Source organism: Canis lupus, chromosome 2 (assembly GCF_011100685.1).
Source record: "Canis lupus familiaris isolate Mischka breed German Shepherd chromosome 2, alternate assembly UU_Cfam_GSD_1.0, whole genome shotgun sequence".
NCBI lineage: Eukaryota > Metazoa > Chordata > Mammalia > Carnivora > Canidae > Canis > Canis lupus.
This window is the reverse complement of record NC_049223.1, coordinates 21,924,408-21,947,918: the sequence shown is the minus strand read 5'-3', so window position 1 is coordinate 21,947,918 and position 23,511 is coordinate 21,924,408. Positions and strand designations below refer to the sequence as shown.

Below are 23,511 nucleotides of genomic sequence, written 5' to 3'. Positions count from 1 at the left end.
TATGTCTGAAATTACAACTTTTAGCAATGTTAATAAGGGATATATTGGCAATCTGTAAAATAAAAGGTCTTGAAAAGAATGTCATATATTAAGCAATGGCAGACATTTCCCGTTCTGGCACAATCTTTTTTTTTTTTTTTTCTCTTTCCCTTCCCCCTAATTGCAAACGGCCACGCTGTTTTGCTAAGAAATTAATTGACATAGGAACCTACCTAAGTAAATAGGTTGTGTCTCTTCGGCCTCCCCATTAACATTGTTGCTGAATTCTGAGATCTTATATACCTCATGGTGATAATCTGGGATGAGAAAACAACCAAAAATTAAAATTCTAATGAGCTGCAAGATACGAAAAAACAAGACTAGACTCTCATTACATATAAGATGTATAATCTATACTTTAAACTATAAATTTCCAAGAACTCGGTTAATCACTGAATTTGTAGTCACTAATAATCTCTAAAACTTTGCTTACTCTGAGGAAGTATACAAACTTGAAATATTACTTTGACTTTAGAAAACAGCCTTGCTGATCACATGGGTTTTCACAGTAAATTTGGCCCAGAGATGCCAATTACTAGGCCTCTTTGCTTTCAAATGACAAGTATGTTTATAAGGGAAAGAAAAACCTTGCCCAATCATAGGCCAGGGGACGATTCCAAAATTATCTCCACAACCCACTTCCATGAGTACAGTCTATCAATAGCATGCTTTCGGGTAACCTGATGCTCAGTTTTCTCAGTTTATCCAGAAAAATTCCAGCCTTTAAGCAGCTTACAGGAAAGCACACATGAAAATTACTGATTTGTTATTTCAAATATAGTATAGTCTAGATAAGAAAGCAAGATTCTCGTCATTCACACAGTCTTTTTGCATTCAGCTACTGCACTTTAATATGCAATAGTTTATTTGCTAAAAATGCACCTGCAGAGCAGAGAGAAGAATCAGACCCATAATTCAAAGAAAAAAAAAAAAGAGGAAAATGAAAAACTTGCTATGTCAGTCAAACTTTAAAATGCAGTACTTTACAAGCGTTTTTCTTCTCTACGGAGGCTACTGGGCTTGCCAATGATCTATTTCTAAAAGGTAGGATCGTCTAGGAAGAAAATAGAGGTTCCTTCTTAACAGCTATTCCCCTTTTTGTGGCTTGAGACCTAACAGGTCAAGGTCTACAAAACTTCTCACTTTTCAGATAAAGTAGTAAGTTGTCTGAGAGGTCATAAATAAGAAAGCAGCCTACATTCCTGAATGAATCAATAGACCCACCGGCCAGTCACATACGGAGAGATTTTTAAAAGTACAAATGACTGAGCAATCCACACACAGAGAGAAGGAAGAGCCAAATATTTTGAATTTGTAGAGACTATTTCAGGCCTCTTTCATTAAACAGTATCCAAACTAAAACAGGGGAAACAGATCTGAGCCGATCTTGGAAATAAATGTCTATACAACCACCTTCAGACCAGCGGAGAGCAGACTTTACTGAATCTACATCACAGTTAGCTCAGCTTAGCTTGAAAAGCCCTATTACTTGGAAATCACCCTCTAATTTTCATCAGCTCGCACGGGGCTTCTCCAGGTTCCTGCTCTCCCTCTACTCTGAGGCCAGTGCTAGATAGAAGCACAGAGGGAAAGGGGACAAATTCTGGGGTTTGGTTCTGACCTCAAGTTGATTCAAAGAAGATATTTAAACGAGGCGGTTCCAAAACTCGGTATCAGGACTTGTGACATGAGGATGGGGGGGGGGGGGGGTAGAAAGTCACCTGCCTGTAATTTAAGGTAACACAAAGCCATTTTAATAGCCCTATTTTAATGTCTGCTCTTATGTCAAGTTCTCATCATCTTTGACAAAGTCCAATCAGGAAAAGAGAGACCTGACAAGTAACTGAACACAGGACAGGGCGAGATTCAACTTTCCCCGGCCCTCCCTGTGAGAGACCCAAGCCCGAAGACGGCGAGCGGCATACACCTGTTAAATCGTCAGGAACCGGCTGGAATCTTTTTTTTTTTTTTTTTTTTTTTTTAATCGGGATACTTTTGTGACCGACAAGCGATCCCTTCCGATACACCTTCCCACCGCCCCTCCCCCCCCAACCCCCGGAACGTATCTATAGCGAAGATGCCAGAGGTCAACCGCTCTCGTCTGGGCTCCTACACCTTCACCTAATGAGCTGCTTTCTGGTGCTTGAAAGAACCACCACCTTTTTCTTTTTCTTTTTTTTTTTTTTTGCTTTTGCTTCTGTTTTCGTGAGGGGGGTGTGTGCATGTGTGAGGAGGGCGGGGGGGAGGCCAGCCCCCAAGCCGGGGTCGGGATCCGAGCGTGCACGGCCTGCGGGGGAGAGGCAGCGCGCGCCCCCCGCCCCCACCGCACCCCCACCCCCGGCCGCGGAGTGCAATACCACAGAAGGCTCTCGGCTCCCCAAGTGTCATTGTTCGCTAATTTCCTGAGGTGCCCTCCGACTTGTTTACGCTGAATAACATCCTGCCTCCCCCCGCCCCCTGCACAACTTTCCCCGCCGCGCGGCGTGTGCGCCCCCCCGCGCCGCCCCCGCGCCGCCCCCGCGGGAGGGGACCCGGGGGTCCCGGAAGCGCCCCCGTCGCCCCCACACCGCGGCCCCCCCGCGGGGCGCGGGGCGCGGGCCGCGGGGGTGTTTCCGCGGCGCCGAGTCCTCCCCGCGCGCCGCCCGCACGCCCCCCGCCCGGCCCGGCGGCCCGCCGCTTACCTCGGCTCACCAGTTTGAAGCTCTGCGATTTCCTGCTCCTCTTCCTCTCGGAGAACTCCATGGTGCTGGCGGGAGGCGGGAGGCGGGAGGCGGGAGGCGGGAGGCGGGAGGCAGGGGCTGCGGCCGGGGGGCGGTGAGGCGGCTGAGGCGGCTGAGGCGGCGGCGGCGGCTGAGGCGGCTGAGGCGGCGGCGGCGGCTCTTGTCACCCGGCAGCGGGAGCGCCAGGACCAAGGTCCGTGCCCTGGATCCGCAGGGGGAGGCGAGGGCGAGGGCAGAACCACCTCGAGCGCGCCCGGGGGCTGCGGCTCGCGGGGCCGGCGGCAGAAGTTGCCCCCGCCGCGCCGCCGCCGCCGCCGCCGCCGCCGCCGCCCGGTCCCGTCAGCACGGCCCCCGGCCCCTTCGCTTGCCGGGTCCCCGGGCCGCCGCCGCCCGAGCCGAACTTTCCGCGGGGGAGCGAGTTGGGGGCGGGGAGGGCGCGGCGCGGCGGGCCGGGTGCTGCGGGCGGGCGGGCCGGCCTGGGCGCTGCTCCGGACGCGGCGGCGGCGGCGGGCGGCGGCGGCGGCGGCGGCGAGCGCGGCCCCGGGGACGCGGCGGGCGGGCCGAGGGCGGCGGCGGCGGGGTGCGAGCCGGGTCGGGGCGCTGACCGCCCCCGCGGGAGGAGGGGCGCCGGGGAGGAGGCGGCGCCGCCGGGACCCCGGGGCCACCTGCTGGCGGAGCGCGGCCGCCGCCATCCCCGGGGGCCCGGGCCGCCGCCACCCACCGGCCTGGCCGCGCGGCGCCCCGCGGAGGAGCCGGAGGCCGCGGCGCAGCGCCCTCGGCCGGGCCGGCCTCCCGGCGGGGACTGCGGGGGTCGGGCCGGGGGCCGCGGGCGGTGGGGGTGACCCGGGCGCCTCCGCCGCCGCTGCTGCCGCCGGGGAGGGGGGGGGGCGGCTCCCGACCCCGAGCTCGCCTGCCTCTCGCCGCCGCTCCCCGGGGCCGGGCTCAGGGAGGCGTCGTGCCGGGTGTCGGGGGACCCAGGCCAGCCCACTCCTTGCCTGGAGATCCGGGATGTCGGAGGGGCCGCGCTCAGCGGGCTTTACGCAAGTTTTTAGGAAACACACACAGGCACACACGCGCACACACGCACACAACTTACCCCTCTCCGCGCTCTGCCAGGAAACGGAGAGATTGGAGAATTTACTGGTGAGGAGAGTGAGCTTCGAGGCTTCTTTACCTCAATACAAAAGGGGTTGTCGAAAGATCTGGAGTTCTCTTCAAGGAGACAACTTGGAACGCGGGGCGGGGGGGCGGGGGGCGTGGAGAGGGTGGAAGGAGTGAGGGCCGCGACGTCAGTCAGTGGGTGCTCGGGGGCTCTGCTGCTGACTCTTGGGGAAGAAATGGCCCAGGCAGGTGCACGGGGGGACTCCGCCACTGGTGTGCGAGAGCCAAAATAATGGACAGCGACAGAATGCTTTTATTACTTTTATATGATATTCTGCTCTGGGGAGCTGGGAGCACGCCATGCCCGACTCGCAACATCTTCAGGGTGGGAAGGGAAGAGCATTTTTACGCAGCCTGGGAATGGCAGCGCAGGACTGTAATCTGATAGGTTTCAAAGTACCTCACCGAACCCCACCGTCCCTAGACCTAAATACAAAGAGAGTAAAAGAGGTGGGACAACCCATTCCACACGGTGGCAAACTCGGGTTGGCCCCAGAAGAGTAGCCAGGAAGGAGGGAGAGGGGTATGTTGATAAATGGGATGCATTTCACCCTGGATCTCACTCAGAGGAGGAGACAGCCCCTCTCTCTAATGGGGGGTACACAGAACAGGACAACTCTGGGGAAGAGGGAAGTTGGAAGCAGCTAGGGTACACACACCCAGGAAACAAAAGCAAGGAACAAGCAAGTAATCCAATCACTGAAGCAGGGCCTGGCATATATATATATGTATATACACACACACACACACACACACACACACACACACACACATACTGAGGTCTTAGGTGGTGTGCGGCGAATGAGGAAGCTGGCCCTACCTGGCCAGGTGCAAGGACAAATGTCCATTCACTTTACTTAAGCAAATCCTTAACCAAAAGATTCTTAACTTTTTTTGGTCATTGCCTCCTTGGAGATTATGTTCAAAGTTCAGGGTCCTTTTCCCCGAAAATATGTGAAGGACAAAAAAATTTTGTATGGTTTTGTTTTTGTTTTTTGTTTTGTTTTGTTTTGTTTTGTTTGGAGTAACTTAGACCCTTTGGAGCTCTAAAAGGTGGCAAAAAAAAAAAAAGATTAAAGTGATAAAAAGGGATTGAATCTTCTGTTACTACTATTAAATCTACTCTATTGGCCCCTCTTTCTCTTTCTTTCTTTAAAACCAAGCAGTAAACATCTGATGATGTTTTGAAGTTTCTAAAGAAACAAGCATACTATTTCGTTCCCTAGGCTGGGACCCTTTCTTCTTTGGGATGTCTATTTAAATGTTGTTCCAAAAGCCACAGGGTTGTGTACTATACTGGTTGAGCATTTAGGATCGTTCCTGCCTTGGAGCATAAAATGAGATTTTATTATGCCTAAACTATGGTGAAATCATTGAAAGTGCCACACCAGTAAGCAAATCCCTAGGGGAGAGATGAACAACTTTGCATTTTCAGTTAGGATAGAAATATGAATTCTATGTGCTGAAGAAAATATTTTTTATATAATTAAGAATGAAATATTTTGAAGTAACAATGTTTTTAAATAATATTCATCTTCCTTGATCCTTTTTTTCTGGCTCAACAAAGATGATCCACGAGTGAGTTGGTCTACAGAAGCTGTAGGTCAGACCTGTCCTATTAACACATAGAAAAAGTCAACAAATATTTATTTTTAAATTCTTCACATTGTGCAAATCATCATGTCTTTATTTATTTATTTTTATCATCATGTCTTTATATAACAAAATGTACCTATTCATAAATAGCCTTAAGTGAAGATTATCATGTTTAATAAAAGAGAGATTGCTTTAAGCAGTAGATCTCTGTGTTAGTTACTTGAGCTGCCGTAACTAAATACAGTAGACTGGGTGGTTTAAATAATCAAAATTTATTTTCTCACAGTTGTGAATTCAAAAAATCCCAGATGAAGGTCTGGCAGGGTCAGTTCTCTTTCTGGCTTGTAGATGGCTGCCTTCTCACAGTGTCCTCACATCAGGGAGAGAAAGAGTTTTGATCTTTTCTTCTTATGAGGACACTAATCCCATCAATCAGCACCCCATCCTCATGACCTCATCTAAACCTAATTACCTCCCAAATCCCCCACCTCCACATATCATACTGGGGGCTAGGGCTTGAACATATGAATTTGGGAGAACAACAATTCAATTCATAGCAGTATCATTTTTGGTTAATTGAATGTAGCTTTTGTGTTGGGGCATCCTGGAAAGTCATGTTGGAGATCTATTAAGTTCATTTCTCTGCCTCAACAGTACAAAGCCCTGAAAAGTTTTAGAACTACAGGTTTACATATTATTAAAGCTCAGGGAAAACCAGTTAAATATTCTGTGACTTCGTGGGGGCCAAACATCATATGACCACTCTAAAACTCCGTTGATTGTAAAGATTCAATGTAGATTTTAATTGTTAACAAAGACAGGTAATTTGGCCAGAAAACATTTAAGCAGTCTTCACCCTAATTCTTAAAACTCTTTTGAAAACTCTGAGAAAAATAGCATTATAAAAAGGTCTATCTTTATTTAGATCCCTGCTGTCTAGTAGAAATACAATGCAAGCCATATGTAAAATTTATTTATTTAGTTAGTTAGTTAAAGATTTTATTTATTCATGGGAGAGACAGAGGGAGAGAGAGGCAGAGACACAGGCAGAGGGAGAAGCAGGCTCCATGCAGGGAGCCTGACGTGGGACTCGATCCCGGGACTCCAGGATCAGGCCCTGGGCTGGAGGCAGTGCTAAACTGCTGAGCCACCCAGCTGCCCAAAATTTAAAGTTTTCTATTAGCACATTTAGAAAACCTAAAAATAAACAGATTAAATTCATTGTAGTATACCTTATCTAGGCATACTTAGGTATATATTAGGTATATTTAGTTATTTAACCCAGTGTATTAAAAATATTATCATTTTGACATATAATCAATATAAAATATTGAGATATTTTGCATTCTTTTTTTGTATGAAATTTTGAAAATTGTGTGTGTGTTACACTTAGAGGGCAGATCAGTTCAGATTAGCCAAATTTCAAGTGTTCAGTAGCCACGTGTGGCTGGTGCTACCACATTGGACCGGTCTGATTTAGAGGAACTGTACGATTTGAACCATGTTGTTATATGAGTTGTTAGAGCTGGTTGCAATCTTGTTTGTTTGTTTTTAATATTTTATTTATTTACTCATGAGAGAGACAGAGAGAGAGAGAGGCAGCGACACAGGCAGAGGGAGAAGCAGGCTCCAGGCAGGTGCCAAACCGCTGAGCCACCCAGGGATCCCCAATCTTGTTTGTTTTATTAATAACTCAAAAAAGGGGGTAAGCAGGATTGTATTATTGGGCTTGAAATTTAATAAATCTTTGGTGGTAGTCTCTGGAATTGAGTATCCTGTTCTAGGCAGATTCTGGAATCTTTCAGGAAGATTTAACATTAGGAGAAACAATATTTTGATTTAATGACAATTGCCCATCAGAGGGGTCCTGGAAAGAATGGGCAGCTCTACTTTAGGACCAATTATCAATTTATCGATTTGTTGCTGGCCTAACTCAGAGTTCCTCTTTGTTTACTTTATGGGTTTTAGTTACTGTATTTTAAAAGAACGGAAGAAGAATTTCTAAGATATTACTTAAGTGAAAATGATATATTTGGAATGCTCTACAAATATTACCTTCTATCGACAGAGGACTTCTCTTATTAGAGTACAAAGATATTTATATTTATATATTATCTGATTCTCTTAATTGCTATATGAAGTTGATAGATACTATTACTCCTATCTGGCAAATGAGGAAAACCCTAAAACTATTTTTTAGTGAAACTTGGGAATGGTATACTGTTTTTCTATCTTAAACGTGATGCATTATCCTTGCTACATTTCTGTCCTTTCTTTAAAATAAATAAATACCTATTTATTTAAAGATTTATTTTTATTTATTTATGATAGAGAGAGAGAGAGAGAGAGAGGCAGAGACACAGGCAGAGGGAGAAACAGGCTCCATGCCGGGAGCCCGACGCGGGACTCGATCCTGGGACTCCAGGATGATGCCCTGGGCCAAAGGCAGGCACGAAACCGCTGAGCCACCCAGGGATCCCCTGAAATAAATAGGGGCACCTGGGTGGCTCAGTGGTTGAGCGTCTGCCTTTGGCTCAGGTCGTGATCCTGGGGTCCTGGGTTGGAGTCCTGCCTCTGGCTCCCTATAGGGAGCCTGCTTCTCCCTCTGGGTATGTCTCTGCCTCTCTCTCTGAGTCTCTTATGAATTAATAAATAAAATCTTTAAAAAATAAAATAAATATTTAATGTTCTTTTTTATTAAGACCCAACATATAGGACATCCCTAGGTGGCTCAGCGGTTTGGCGCCTGCCTTTGGCCCAGGGTGCGATCCTGGAGTCCCGGGATCGAGTCCCGCGTCAGGGTCCTGGCATGGAGCCCGCTTCTCCCTCTGCCTGTATCTCTCCCTTTCTCTCTTTCTATGTCTATCGTGACTAAATAAATAAAATCTTTAAAGAAAAAAAAAAGATCCAACATATATGATAAAGACTATAAATCTTAGGTATATACTTGCAGTCGATTTCTTTTACTTAGGTATCATCCATGTATACTCCTTCCCCCTAGATTAAGATATAGAACATTTCTGGCCCGCCAGCAGGCTCCCCTGTGGTCCCTCCACCCAGATAACCCCCAAGGGAAACCACAGTTCTAACTTCTATGACCTTACCTCAATATGTGCCTGCTCTTGAACTTTATATGAATGGAATCATAGTGTATGCTGTTTTGTGTCAGACTTCTTTTGGCCAGCGTTCTATACGTGAGATTCATTCATGTTGGGTATAGTGGCAGTTCACTCTTTTCCACAGTTTTTCATACATTCTATTGATGATGGATATTCTTGTACATTTTCTTTTTCTTAATTGAAGTATATTAATGTACTGTGACATTAGTTTTAGGCATATGGTATAATGATTTAACAGTTCTATATATTACTCAGAGCTCATCCAGATAAGTGTGCCCTCATCCTTTTCATTTGTTTCACCCATTCCACCACCCTCACCTCTCCTCTGGCAACCACCAGTTTGTTCTCTGTTTTTAAGAGTCTGTTCTTTTGTCTTTTATTTTTCTGATTGTTTGGTTTTTTAAAGTTCACATATGAATGAAATTGTGCAATACTTATCTGACCGACTTATTTCACTTAGCATTATATCCTCTAGATCCATGCATGCTGTTGTACATGGCAAGGTATCTCTTTTTTATAGCTGGGTAATATTCCACGGTATATTTGTACAACATCTTTATCGTTTCATCTATGGATAGACATTTGGGTTGCTTCCATATCTTGGCTATTGTAAGTAATGTGGCAATAAACATTGGAGTGCACATGTCTTTTCAAATTAGAATTTTCATTTTCTTTGGATGAGTACATGGTAGTGGAATTATTGAATCATATGTTAATTCTCTTTTCAATTTTTTGAGCAACCTCCGTACAGTTTTCCATACCGCGCTAATTTGCATTTACACCAACAGTTCACAAGGGTTCCTTTTTTATACATCCTCACCAACACTTGTTGTTTCTCTGTTTTTTTATTTCAGCCTTCCTGACAAGTGCGCGGATATCTCATTGTGGTTTCGATTCGTATTTCCCTGATGATGAATGATGATGAACATCTATTCATGTGTCTGTTGGCCATCTGGATGTCTTCTTTGCAAAAATGTTAAGTTCCTTTGCCCATTTTTAAATTAGATTATTATTATTTTTTTTTTTTTTTTGGTGCTGAGTTTAAAAATTCCTTATGTATTCTGAGTATTAACCCCTTACTGGATATATCACTTGCAGATATTTTCTTCTGTTCAGGAGGTTGCCTTTGCCCTTTGTAGGTGATTTCCTTTGCTGTGTAAAAGCTTTTTATTTTGGTATAGTACCAATAGTTTAATTTTATTTTTGTTTTCCTTGCCTGAGGAGATATATCTAGAAAAATGTTGCTAAGCCAATGCCAGAAAGATTACTGCTTATGTTTTTTTCTAGGTTTATGGTCTCAGGTCTCACATTTAGATCTTTAATCCATGTAGAGTTTAGTGTGTGTGTGTGTGTGTGTGTGTGTGTGTGTGTGTGGAAGTGGTCCAGTTTCATTCTTTTGTATGTAGCTGTCCAGTTTTCCCAGCACAATCTGTTGAAGAAACTGTCTTTTACTTAGTCTATATTGTTGCTTCCTTTGTCATAGATTAATTGGCCATGTAATGGTGGGTTTATTTTTGGGCTTTTTTAATCTGTTCTGTTGATCTATGTGTCTATTTTTAGGCTAGTACCATACTCTTCCTATTATTGTAGCTTTGTAGTAGATCTTGAAGTCTGGGATTGTAATCTTTCCAGTTTTGCCCTTCTTAAAATTGGCTTAGGCTATTTGAAATCTTTTGTGGTTCTGTGCAAGTTTTAGTATTATCTGTTCTAGATCTGTGAAAAATGCTATTTGTATTTTGATAGGGATTGCACTGAATCTGTAGATTGCTTTGGGTAATATGGACTTTTTAACAATATTAATTCTTCCAATCCATGAGCATGGAATATCTTTGGATTTATTTGTGTTGTCTTTAGTTTCTTTCATCAGTGTTCTGTAGTTTTCAGAGTACAGGTCTTCCCCCTCCTTGGTTAAGTTTATTCCTAGGTATTTTTTTCCTTTTGATGTAATTGTAAATGGAATTATTTTCTTAATTTATCTTTCTGCTACTGTATTATTAGTGAATAGAAACACAACGTATTTTTGTATATTGGTTTTGTATCCTGCAACTTTACAGAATTCTTAATGAATTATGTAAGTTCCGTAACTATTTCTAATAGTTTTTTGTGGGTTGCTCAGGGTTTTATATTATCATGTCATCTGCAAACAGTGACAATTTAACTTCTTCCTTATCAATTCAGATGCCTTTTTATTTCTTTTTCCTGTCTGATTGCTGTGGTTAGGACTCCCAGGACTATGTTGAATAAAAGTGAAGGGAATGGACATTCTTGTCTTGTTCTTGATCTTAAAGGAAAAGCTTTCAGCTGTTAACATTGCATATGATTTTAGCTGTGGATTTTCCACATATGGCCTTTATTACGTTGAGGTAGGTTCCCTTGAAACCCACCTTTTAGAGAGTTTTTATCGTAAATGGATGTTGAAATTTGTCAAATGTTTTTTCCACATCTATTATGATGATCATATGATTTTTATCCTTCATTTTCTTAATGTGGTATGTCACGTTGATTGACTTGCAGATATTGAACCATCCCCAGGATAAATTCCACTCAAACATGGTGAATGATCCTTTTATTGTACTGTTGAATGTGGCTTGCTAATACTTTTTGTGGATTTTCGCATCTATGTTCATCAGGGATATTGATCTATAGTTTTCTTTTCTTTTTCTTTTTTTGTAATGTCTTTGTCTGGGTTTTGGTATCAGGGTAATACAGGCCTTGTAGAATGTATTTGGACTTTCTTCCTCCTCCTTTTTTTTGGAATAGTTTGAAAAGAATAGATATTAACTCTTCTTTATTTGTTTATTTTTAGAAGATTTTATTTATTCACGAGAGACACAGAGAGAGAGGCAGAGACGTAGGCAGAGGGAGAAGCAGGCTCCCTGCATGGAGCCCGATGAGGGACTTGATTCCAGGACTGTGGGCTCATGCCCTGAGCTAAAGGCAGATGCTCAATCGCTGAGCCACCCAGCAGTCTCAGAAGGTTTTATTTTCTGTAACTTGTGTTTTCATTCTCAATATTCTTAACATCCTTCATTTAATTTACTTCTTTTTAGAGAGAGCGAGCATGCACATATACGCAGGGTAAGGGAGGGACAGAGAGAATCTCAAGCAGCCTCTATGCTCAGGACAAGTCCATCACAGGGCCTGGTCCCACGCCTTTGAGATCCTGACCTGAGCCAAAATCAAGAGTTAGATGCTTAACTGACTGAGCCACCCCAGTGCCTAGCATCTTTCATTTGAAAGAAATTAATTTTATGGAACTACTTATGTCATGCTTAGAAATTATTTTCTTTTTTTTTTTTTTTTTTTTAGAAATTATTTTCTATGTGTATAAACTTTTCTTTGAAACTTGAATTTGTCAGTGTATCAATTTACTGAGGCTGTTGTAAGACATTACCACAAACTTGACGACTTAATAGAAATGTGGTCTCTCACAGTTCTGGAGGCCAGAAGTTGGAAATTAGTATGCTGGGCTGTTGTCAAGGTGTCAGCAGGGCTGTGTTCCCTACAGAGGCTCTAGATGAGAATCTTCCTTTTCTCTTTCTGTATCTTTTTCTCTTCCAGCTTCTGGAGGCTACTTGTATTCCTTGGCTTGTAGCCACACATTCCCATCTTTGCCTCTGTCTTCACATCTTTTCCTCTGTGTGTGAAGTCTCTCTCTGCCTCTGTCTTCTGAGGACTCTTATGATGGCATTTAGGGGTCACCCTGATTATCCAGGATAACTCCCTCTCTCCCTGTAATTTAATCACATCTGTGAAGTTCCCTTTATAAGGGTTATAGTCAGGCTTCAAGGATTAGGACATGGATCTTTTGGAGATCCACTATTCACAATCTCACAGTCCACTTGACTCCAGAGTAACTAAATCTCAAGGCAAGATAGTGATATTGTAAATAAAATTCTGGTTGGGAGTTGGAAGACTCGAGTCTAACTCTTTGTGTAAAATTTCAGTATCTGTGGGCCTCAGTTTATCTATGGGAATAATAACATATGCCTTATCAACTCTACAGGGTTGTTTGGTGGTGAAATTCTGCATATAAAAGGGATTTGAAATATTAAGATTTAGGGTTGTATAGTATTAAGCCATGTCATACCTGAGGAGATGCAATTCAGCACTTCACTCCCGTATTGCAGTTTTCATCTCTGCAGCCTCAGAGGTTCCAGGCTGTTGGGGGAGTTATCCTGGATTCTATCCCAAACATTGGAGACAGTGTAGCATCATGGTTTGGAGTGTCCCTCTGGTATCAGACATTTTGGGTTTGAAGTCCAGCTTGATTGCTTCTTAGTGGTACAGTCTTGGACTGTTTGGGGTCTGAAATTATAGAGTACCCTTCAAATACTATATCCAGGGACAATTATAAAGAATTGTTAACTAGGAGAAGGAGGCTACCTACTTACAGAGTAAAAGGTGGGTGCCAACCACTACCTCCTGGCTGAGCAGACGGGATAAATAAAGGAATTAAGGGGAGTCAGTCTTCTTGATAGAAGCTGTGGGTACCTCGGGAACATGCAGCCTGCTGGTGGGAAAAGACTTTCCGGAAGGTAGAGCCAGCGCTGTGCTGCAGAAGCACAGTGTGGCCAAGGTGGAGCTGGGACTCCTCCAAGCTGCCTTCTGGTTTCTCACACTGAAGAACAAACATCGAGGTCTAGGGCCTGTAAGGGAGGGTCTTCCTGGGGCTGCAGCCTTGCAGTGTCCCTCTGGTGCCCTCTGTTGATACAATATTTGGCCAGTCCCAGCTCACAAACCCAGGCAAAGGAGGGTGAGTTTGGAGCTGAGAAACGAAACATTGATAACTGGCAGTTACTTATTCTCTGAGGCTTTATGATCTTCGTCTGGAAGCTGGGGATAAAAATCGTGCCCCCAAGTAGAACGATTATAAAAAGTCAATGAATTAATGTGCATAAGTGTTTAGAGCAGTGGCCAGCACAGCCTAGGTCAGCCATTCCAGCTGGATGTCATTTATGCCTCATTCCAGGTCTGTGTCCTGAACTGATACGGAGAGAAAAATACGACACTGCCTCTGCCCTCAGGGAGCCTCATCTTTAGCACCTTTAATTAGATGGTCAGATTTAAGATACTTCCTAGTTTATACTATAAGGAATAATACTATTTTGAAGCCTACCTTCAAGAATTTAAAAAACTTCTTGTAGTAGAACAATTTTTTTTTCTTTTTGGATCTAGTTCTTTTTAGCAAAGACATATGCATGCTATTTTTCTGTCTCTGTAAATGGAGAAATCGGTGCCAAATAAGTGATTTCCTTTAACCAACACTTGACTGCCTGCTGTGGGTCAGGCCATAATCTAGGCACCAGGCATACAGAAGTAAACAAGACAAAACACAAAATTTCTGTCCTCACGGAGCTTAGATTCTAGGTCAGGGCTGGAAGAGACAGGCAATCAGCAAAATTAAAACGTAAACGTGGTACGTACTATGGTGAAAATTGAAACTGGGAACAAGGGTAATAAACTTGACTCATCTCAAGACTCACTACTTAAAAGGAATTGTGAGCATATGTTTTTTGGTGCTAGATCCCTGTCCATTCCGCAATGCTGCATCGGTCGTGGAAACCAGAAACCCCAGGATCCCCAGAGAGCCTGTGCTGGAAAAGTGTTCCTTTTCGCACAGAGGAATTTTGGTTAAATATGAGTTAGGTTCTTTTTTTTTTATTTTTAATCTTCTCTTCATACTATAAACATGTGCGCTTCTTCAGTCAATTCAGATTCATTGTACCAAATTTCACATATACTTTGTGGGCAATAAAATCTCCCTTAATTCTCTCTTGGCTGCCAGATTGTTGGTGGTGATGTCTGGTGAATTGCTAAGCCTAATCTTATTCACCTGTATGTCTGAATGGCAACATCTCCTTAAATCCGAGTAGGACCTCTGTGTTAAATTCTTTAAAAAAAAAAGATTCTTTCTCTTTTAAATATTCATGGAAATGGCTGATCTCCAACCTATGAAATGAAAGTAGAAGTTTTAGACTAATCTCTTCCATTTAATTCCCCCACTGCAGAGACTTTAGAAACAGGTCTGAAAATTATAGGAACCACAAATTTAAAAAGTGTTAGTTTGATATGTCTGAAATTAATGCTTTAATTTATTCACCACAGAATGTCTTCACACATCGCTGTTTTGTGTAATTTATACCATATACTGTCTACTCAAGTTAATGTGTGAAGCATGGTTAAATTATGCCTAAAAAGGAATATGAAAACTATCTACAATATGGTGACAGGAAAAGGGTCTAAGTAGGAGTAATGGGGCAAAATTTAAATAAGACAAATTGAAATAGAAGCTTCAGAAAAACTGTCAGGTGTCTACGATGTGCCTAACTGGAACACGCTCCCCAGAAAAGACTTTAAAACATTCAGAGAGGTCTACTGGGAAAGGGGCAGACAAAGTTCTAGAAAATATTTCTATAGGGAACACGTAATTGTACATGTGGCCTAAAAAATGGACTAGATAATCTAATAGGCTTTTGTGTGTCTCATATCTTCAGCTTCCAGTCTTTGGTTAATCATGTCAAAGAAGCTTTGGGATAAAGATCAAATGAACAATTGTAGGGAAAAAGGAGACATATCCTGCCAATATGATTTCATCCGTTCCTTTCCCCAAAGTGTATAGCATGCTGACAGGACTGTCATTCATTTTCTTATGGCTAACTTAGTGCTGGTAAAGGGTGCCAAGCCTGTAGCTCGGGAGACTGCAGTCTGCCCTCCAGTCTCCTGACCTTGTGCTCAGTCTCGTTCTCAAGGCGTCCTAGAGAGAACCGTAAAGGCAAGATGCTCTCTTTGTGATCTGGTTTTGTTTTGTTTTGTTTTTTGAGATTAATAACACTAGTTAGTGTTTTTAGATGTTGGCAGTTTGGAGATTGTATTTGTCAACTCCTTGAAACTCCTACTTATGTGCAAAGCACTTGCTTCTAGGTTTTGGGCCATGTAGGAAATAAGAGTGTCTGGGAGGCTGCTCCTGCCTTCGGTGAGTGTACAGTTTGGCAAGCTGCTAAATAGCCAGAGACAGCACGGGTAGCAGGGAGGAGCAGAGAGAGAGGAAGAGGCAGGCTTCCTGCTGAGCAGGGAGTCTGATGTGGGGTGGGATCCCAAGATCCTAGGATCGTGACCTGAGCCAAAGGCAGACACCGCATGGACTGAGTCACCCTGGCTCCCCTAGGCTATCACTTCTAAAACACTGAATGCACAATGGGAAATGGAATTCAGGTAGGTGAGTGATTAGGTAGGGTCTGGGGAGAGGGAATGTGCAGGAAGAGGTAGCTAGGTTGGGTGAGTATAAGTTTATTTCCCTCCACGATGTTTTATGGCCTCATTTTTACTTTTCTATTAATCAGGGTTCTCCAGAGAAACAGAATAAGTAGGAAATAAAGATATAGATAGAGGTACAGATACAGAGATTCCTTTGAGGAATTGGCTTATTTGATTACAGGGGCTAAGGAGTCCCAGGATCTGACTGCGGAGATCTGGGAGGCAGTGATGTAGTTCAGTCTGAGTCTGAAGGCCAGAGAAGCAGAGGAGCTGACGCTGTAATGGTCAGTCCAAGGGCAGGAGAGGATGGATGTCCCAGCCCAAGCAGGCAGGGAGGAAGCAAAAGGAGTGAATTCCTCTTTCCTCTGCCTTTTCGTTTTTGTCAGACTGCCAACAGTTTGGTAATGCCCACCGCCTTGGGGAAGGCAACCTATGTTACCGGCCCCCCCGAGTCAACTGCTAACCTCATTTGGAAACACCTTCAAAGGCACATGCAGAAATAACAATGGATTTGAGTGCCCATGTCCCCATCAGGTTGACACATAAAGTTAACCATCACAACTCCTAAGTTGTATTTCAGCAAAATCGCGTAAGTTTTGGACCTCATTAGAGGAGACAGAGCAGGACATCTCTTACCTGTTACCATCCATGCCTTCACTTAATGGTCATCTTGTTTTCACTCATATCCTGAGTGCCTCTCCTTGTTTTCCTGCTGCGTTCTCAGGGAAGGTCTGCTTTCCTGTCTGGATCTCCTCATTGACCCCGAGCCCCTGCAAGTCCCCTGTTGCCCAGGCCACAGGGAGGAGTTGCAGGCTTGGGAAGCCGGTCTACACTCACGACCACCACCACCCTGCCCCCCGCTCCCAGCCGCTTCAGCCCCCAGAACCAGCACAGCTCCAGTCCACTCTGAAGACCAACCAGGGGCTTCTCATTGCCTCTAGAGCATCCTGGGACACTGAATCTTTTTGCTTAAGAATGCTTGAAGGAGACCTATTTCTTTTGGGAGAAATGTTTTTAAAAAAGCAAAGCAGAACAAGTAAACTGGATGTTTGCTATAAAACTTAAGTGACCTAGTACATCTCCTGGTTTCATAAATTGATTATTAGTAATTAATAATCCATGTAAACATGTACATTTCTAGTAATGTTTGCTAATTTCATTGAAGTAGTTTATCATTACGTTTTAAATAAGATGTAAATAAGATTCCGTATTTGCTTTGAAAGTAATGATTAACCACTGTGAAGCTACGAGGCAATAGTTTCAATCTCTGAAGAATTAGGCTCAGACTGCTTTTTTCTTTCCCTAAAGATTTTATTTATTTATTTAACAGAGAAAGAGAGAGCACAAGCAGGGGGAGCGGCAGGCAGAGGAAGTGGGAGAAGCAGACTCCCCGCTAAGCAGGGAGCCCTACACGGGGCTCCATCCCAGGACCCCGGAATCATGACCTGAGCTGAAGGCAGATGCTTAACTGACTGAGCCACCCAGGCACCCCCTCCTTTTTCTTTTCTTATGAGGATGAGCAGGATCAGAGATAAGCAAGTGAGAATAAACCAGATTAGATTATGTTTGAGAATCTTCACTGTATTAGCATTTTTTTAAGACAAAAACATAATGAGCTGTTGAGCACTTTGGCCAGTGCATCCCCTTCACACCCAAAGTTTTCTAGGTCAGCATGGTTACATTTTACTGTAGTGCCTTTGATCTAGTTGTCTTCTCTGTTGGGCGATGCAGATTTCCTCCAGATTTTTATATGTTCCTACCAACAGTTTGCTTTGCAATTCCCATCTCCGTTTCCAGAAACTGAGAAGAGACTTTGAGCTCATCTGGACAGGTCGTGCTGACAAGTAAATTATCACATGACTACCACATCATATATGCTTTAAGGACAAGCTGACTTAGTCTCTATCTCTAGTACACCAATAAAACATTTCCAGCTACTTAAGCGTCTTATTACTACAGACTATCTCAGTCTGATCCTGCTGTTTTCAGAGACTGCTTCTTTCTTTCTCTCTCTCTCTTTCTTTCTTTCTTTCTTTCTTCTTTCTTTCTTTCTTTCTTTCTTTCTTTCTTTCTTTCTTTCTTATATTCTGATGTTTTGGGTACATTTTTAGTGGGCAACTCAAGTGACAGTACATACCTAAGAATTCCCATTTTTAAGCCTAACATTCATTCTCGGTTGATATTCTCACTGATTGTCCTAAATTAGGGTTACCAGATTTCTGGGGAAAATTCTAATAGGAATATCTAGTTAAATTTGAACTTCATTCACATAAAGAATGAATGCTTTTTTTTTTTTAAGTATAAGTATACCTCATGCAATATTTAGGAGATACTCTTACTAAGAAGTTATTTGTTCTCTATGTGAAATTCAGACTTAATTCAGTATACTTGTATTTTATGTCACAGCCTTATCATAAATGTGAATTTCTGCATTGCAGCTTCTACACCCTCCAATCCCTAGAACTTCTGGGGTTCAGAGTCCAAAGAGAGGGAAGGGGGGATGGGGACATAGGAGTGGATACTTGGCTTTCATTATCAGGTCTTTGGCAATTTCCAGGGCTTTAAACTCCTTAAAAAAGTGGTACTGAGGTGTCAGGTAAAAGGAGAGGGACCCCAGGAATATGGTAGCCCCAGGGATGAAGTAGCTCCTCATGACACTGTTTACGAATCCATTTAAATCAATATCAATTTGTCCAGACCCCAGCAGGCCTGCAGCAATATATACCAGTGAATATGTGGTCCTTGAACTGTTCATTTTAGAGTCTATAGGCAGGTCATGTTGTACTTTACAGTGTCCTGGCAGTATATCTGGTCAAGGTTACTCATCATTTTATTGCTGTTTAGTGAAATGGAATACTACTTAGAAGATGTTGGTATGACAAGGGAAAAAAATCATATTTCAGGATTCACAACCTCTCCTTCTCACCTTGAAAAAGAGAACTTCTTTTCATCGCACTGTGTCCCTGGTTCCAGGATTGCAGGGGACCAGGTTAATGCATAAGGAAGGGAATTAATACAACCAAGGCCAGTTTGATTGATCTCAGGAACAGCTCGATGAGGAAAGAACACATTGAGAAGATGAGAGTGGTAGGCAGTAAAGGAGCAGGGTGGTATGTGCGTGGAAGTGGGCATGAGAGAGAGAGGGAGGAAGGGGGATTTTGGAGGAATATGAAGGGTAAGAAGGAGGTCTGGAGGAAGTATTTCTGCCGGACTCCATGAAACATCAGAGAGGAGAAAGGATTGGAAGTTGTGCTTCGGGTGGAAAGACTCTTCCCCTCTTGGCATTTTTTGAGAAACTGTGGTTAATATTCTTTTTATCTAAAGACTCTTACTTTCACAGAGATTTCCTCTGAATGTGAATTAGCCTGAAATACACCTACATATAACCCAGTTTATGTCATTTACATGACATGGAGAGGGAAGAAAAAGCAAGGCAGTAAGGATCCATTAAATTCTGAGGAAATAGTTGTTGGGCAACAGAACTGTAAAACTAGTACCTTGTTATTACATCATTATAACATTCCTTGGGAGGAGCTAAAACCTTTATTCCCAATAGGAACATTAAAAAATAGATCAATGTTGTCTATTCATGTCTTTATGACATTATGGATTTTCTCTCTACCTTCATCCCCTTTCCTCATGTGCTTAAGTACATGTGTGACATGACATATGTGTCACATATGACCATGAGAAAAATAAACTTATATTTTTGTCATGCAAGGTAGAACTTAACTCCAAAGTAGTTTCTTTTCTTCCATAGTTGTCAGCATGGATGCTGCAATCTTTGCATCCATGCATCATTTCCACACATTGCATTGTATTTGAACACTACGTTGTTCAAAAACATTGGGCTCTCCCTGTTTTGCATAACCTGCAGAGTCTGTGTCAGATTACTTTGATTCTCTTCAGTAATGGAAAATCTTCATCCTTAAGGATGCATTTGACTTTTGGAAATAGCCAAGAATACTTTGGAACACACTTGGATGGGTAAGGTACATGATCATAATAGATAACATTTCTGGGGGTGCCTGGGTGACTCAGTGGGTTAAGCATCTGACTCTTGGTTTTGGCTCAAGTCATGATCTCAGGTCGTGGGATCAAGACTTGTGTCGGGCTCCTTGTTCAGTGGGGAGTCTGCTTGAGATTCTCTCTTTCCTTCTGCCTGGCCCCTTCTGTGTTCATGCACGCACCCTCTCTCTCTCTCACTCCATAAACTAAATCTTTATTTTTTATTATTTTTTTAAGATTTTATTTATTCATGGGAGGCAGAGAGAGAGAGAGAGAGAGAGAGAGAGAGAGTGAGAGAGGGGCAGAGACACAGGAAGAGGGAGAAGCAGGCTCCATGCAGGGAGCCTGACATGGGACTTGATCCCGGGTCTCCAGGATCATGCTCCGGGCTGAAGGTAGTGCTAAACCACTGGGCCACCAGGGCTGCCCTAAAATAAATCTTTAAAAAAAGAACTTAAGAAAAAAGATGACACTTCTGGATAAAAACAACGCAAAAATTGATGAAACTTTTTATATAGTTCATAAAGTAAAAGTAATTATAAAAATAAGATGTTCTAAGTTATTTTTGAGCAATGGATTGGATTGAATGAAAGTATATAGTCTACTGAAAAACTATTTCAAAAGAACCATTTGTTTGGAACCCTGCGTTTATTCACTCATCTATACATTCAACATGAATTCAATAGACATGCCTTGAGGACCTACCCAATCTTTTTTTTCTAAGATTTTATTTATTCATTCATGAGAGACAGAGAGAGAGAGAGAGAGAGAGAGGCAGAGACACAGGCAGAGGGAGAAGCAGCCTCCATGAAGGGAGCCCGATGTGGGACTCAATCCTAGGACTCCAGGACCATGCCCTGAGCCAAAGGCAGATGTTCAACTGCTGGGCCACCCAGGCATCCCAAGGACCTACCCAATCTTAAACAGTAGCTCTGAGAATACCAAGATTAAAAAAAAAAAAAAAAAAAAAAAGGAAAACTTAGTTCTTGTCTTCAAAGAACTTCTAATTCTATAGAAAAATAGATATACAAACATAATTTTAGTATGCAGATCTTATCTGAAACCTTTGATGTGTATTAAAATTAAGACTATTTCACATTTTTACAAGGTAATAGAATGAGATTCCATCACTTTGGCTACAGAACATTACCTAAAATTGTGTGCCTTAAAACAACAAAAACATTTGTCTTTCTCATGAATCTGCATTTGGGGCAAGGCTTGGCATCAGCTTGTCTTTGGTCCACTCAGCCAAACAGCTGGGGGCACTTGAGTGCTCAGGAGAGGCATCATCTGAAGGTATCACTCATTCTCATGTCTGGTAGTTGATGCTGGTTGGTGGTTGTTGGTGGGTGGTGGTTGAGACCTTGGCTGGGGTTGTGGGGTAGAACAGCTACAGGTGGCCTTACTATATAGCTGAGCTTCCTCACAACATGGTGGCTGAGTTCTAAAGGCAAGCATTTTAAAAGAGAAAGGAAAAGAGATAGAAGCCATGTCACCTTTCATGACCTAGCTGGGGAAGTCAAGCAATAAGTGATAGAAGTTCTAGAATTTGTGGGATGAGACATGCTGCAGTAGCCATTTTGGGAATAGTACATATACCAGCGGTGCATATACTGTGTGTTATGTACCATTACCAGTGAGGTCTGAGGCTTCACTATGCAATGAAACCCATTAATACTTCTGCGGCAAAATTAATGAATATTAATACAAAGTGGAATAAACTGAGATTATAAATATAAGTAGTTCAATTCATTTACCAAATGGGTTACCAAAAGATATTTCAGTTTTAACAGATTTTCTGGATTTCAGACTTTCTAGTAAGTAGTTTTTGAGCTGTAATAAGATTTATGTTGATGGAGGCTATAGGTATCCCTAAGATAAGAACTCTTCTGGAAGGAGAGACTATAGAACTGGAGGAGTAAGAAATCTTCACAGAACAGGTAGCTGAAAGTGGATTATTTAAGAAAGATGTTCCAAACCAACGAAATTCTCAAGAGAATGGATGGACGTCTGAGTGTGGAGAAAAGCAAGATTTAAAAAATACCTATAATATATACATGAGAGGGCAGTCCCGGTGGCGCAGCAGTTTAGCGCCGCCTGCAGCCCAGGGCCTGATCTTGGAGACCTAGGATGGAGTCCCACGTCAGGCTCCTGCATGGAGCCTGCTTCTCCTCTGCCTGTGTCTCTGCCTCTCTCTCTCTCTATCATAAATAAATAAATAAAATCTTAAAAAAATATATATGTATATATATGTGTGCATATATACACACACATATATATACACATGAGAAAGTATTAGGGGCCAGATCATGAAGAGTCTTGGATCCCATATTACGAAATTTGGATTTTATCCTATGGAGACAATATGAAGCCAATTAGGAATTTTAAGGAGGAGAGGGATGTGATCATATTTGTCCTTTGGAATGATAATTTTGCTGACAAAGAGTAGATTGAGGGAGATGAGGATGGGGTTCACTCAGGAAGCTGTTCAGTAGGCAGCTAGAACTGATGATTGCCTGAAGTAAGAGCAGGCAAAAATTGTTGTGTTTAGCTGCTGTTTCCTTTTGTGCTAAGATCAGAGTTTTAGAAGTAGACTCCTCTCCAATATCTACCCTTTAGTCTCTGTCAAATCTCTTCAGATAGTTGGTTTTTAATATTCCCATCCAGAGTATATCATTGTTATCTGTGGAAAGATTAGCCTGACAGAGCTACGCTACGGTTACTTGAAGTCAAATTTCCCCATATTACTTTTGTGCTCCATACCGGAATCCCACCTAAATCCTGATCTATGTCAGTGTTATAATTCATTTCCTTTGCATCATTGCTATGTTTAGAAAAGGATCTCACATTTTATCCAAGTATTTCATATATCTTCTTTACAATGTACAATAGCACAAGACATAGAATAAAAGCCAATGCACACTGTACCACATCTCATTACCCCCAGTCTTACTCTTTTAAGGCTACTACTTTCACCACTTCAAATGGTTTGTTCTGGGATTTACCTCTATAATCTAAATAAGGTGCCATATCTACTGCAAGTAACAAAATAAGCCAATTGAAAATATCTTAAATAATGACACTTACTCTAGCAATAGGAAGTCCAGACTAGACAGGCTTCAGACACCATATTTGCTTCCATCTCAGCTGGTACCTTGTCATGATCATGAGATCACTGTTTGTTCTAAGAATCACATGAAAAAAATCCCTTGTAAGAAGAGGGGCCATTCTTCTTGTGGATCTTTGTTTTGTTTTGTTTATCAGCAAATAATTTTTTTCTGGAAGATCTGTACCTCCTTTTCCCTCCTGTGCCTTTGGCTAATTTGGGATATATGCTCTGTTTGGATTATCTGTCATCAACTTGGCATCACCACCACCCCCCTCCCTTCTAAGGTCTCCTTTGCTTTGAAGAGAAGCCAGGTGCTACATTCTCCAGATTCCCCTTTGTTGTGTGGTCCCAGGCTAGAGTGTATTGATGAGAGGCATCCTTGAGCCAAAGTGATGGAGAGATTATTATTCTCCAGTCAGTTGCATCCAGAATTGTGAGCAGATGTGATATTTTTAGAAACTTCAAGGTGAATTTTCAAAATCACCTGCTTGAGTGGTTCAAG

General features: G+C 42.7%; 1 protein-coding gene and 1 long non-coding RNA gene across 18 annotated transcripts in view; one reads left to right on the top strand and one right to left on the bottom strand.

Annotated features, from left to right (window-relative positions):
- BEND7 (BEN domain containing 7) overlaps positions 1–3,981 on the bottom strand; it is an 81,318-nt gene extending 77,337 nt beyond the window's left edge. For 6 of the 16 annotated variants that reach the window (XM_038530080.1, XM_038530078.1, XM_038530081.1 and 3 more), the window contains exons 1-2: positions 2,161–2,185; positions 213–296 (exon numbers count right to left, since the gene is read on the bottom strand). Coding sequence is in view for 5 of the 16 variants with exons in the window: in XM_038530077.1 (XP_038386005.1) it covers positions 213–296; positions 2,721–2,781 (145 nt within the window). In the remaining 11 variants the exon portion in view is untranslated. Of the gene's footprint in view, positions 1–212; positions 297–2,160; positions 2,186–2,720; positions 2,814–3,855 lie in introns of those variants that run through there. The other 10 variants (XM_038530077.1, XM_038530086.1, XM_038530087.1 and 7 more) reach the window with 5 other exon arrangements.
- A 5,569-nt stretch (positions 3,982–9,550) lies between these two features.
- Positions 9,551–23,511, top strand: part of LOC102156435 — a 44,680-nt gene continuing 30,719 nt past the window's right edge. For both annotated transcript variants that reach the window (XR_005355294.1, XR_005355295.1), the window contains exon 1: positions 9,551–9,610. This is a non-coding gene — a long non-coding RNA (uncharacterized LOC102156435). The remainder of the gene's footprint in view (positions 9,611–23,511) is intronic.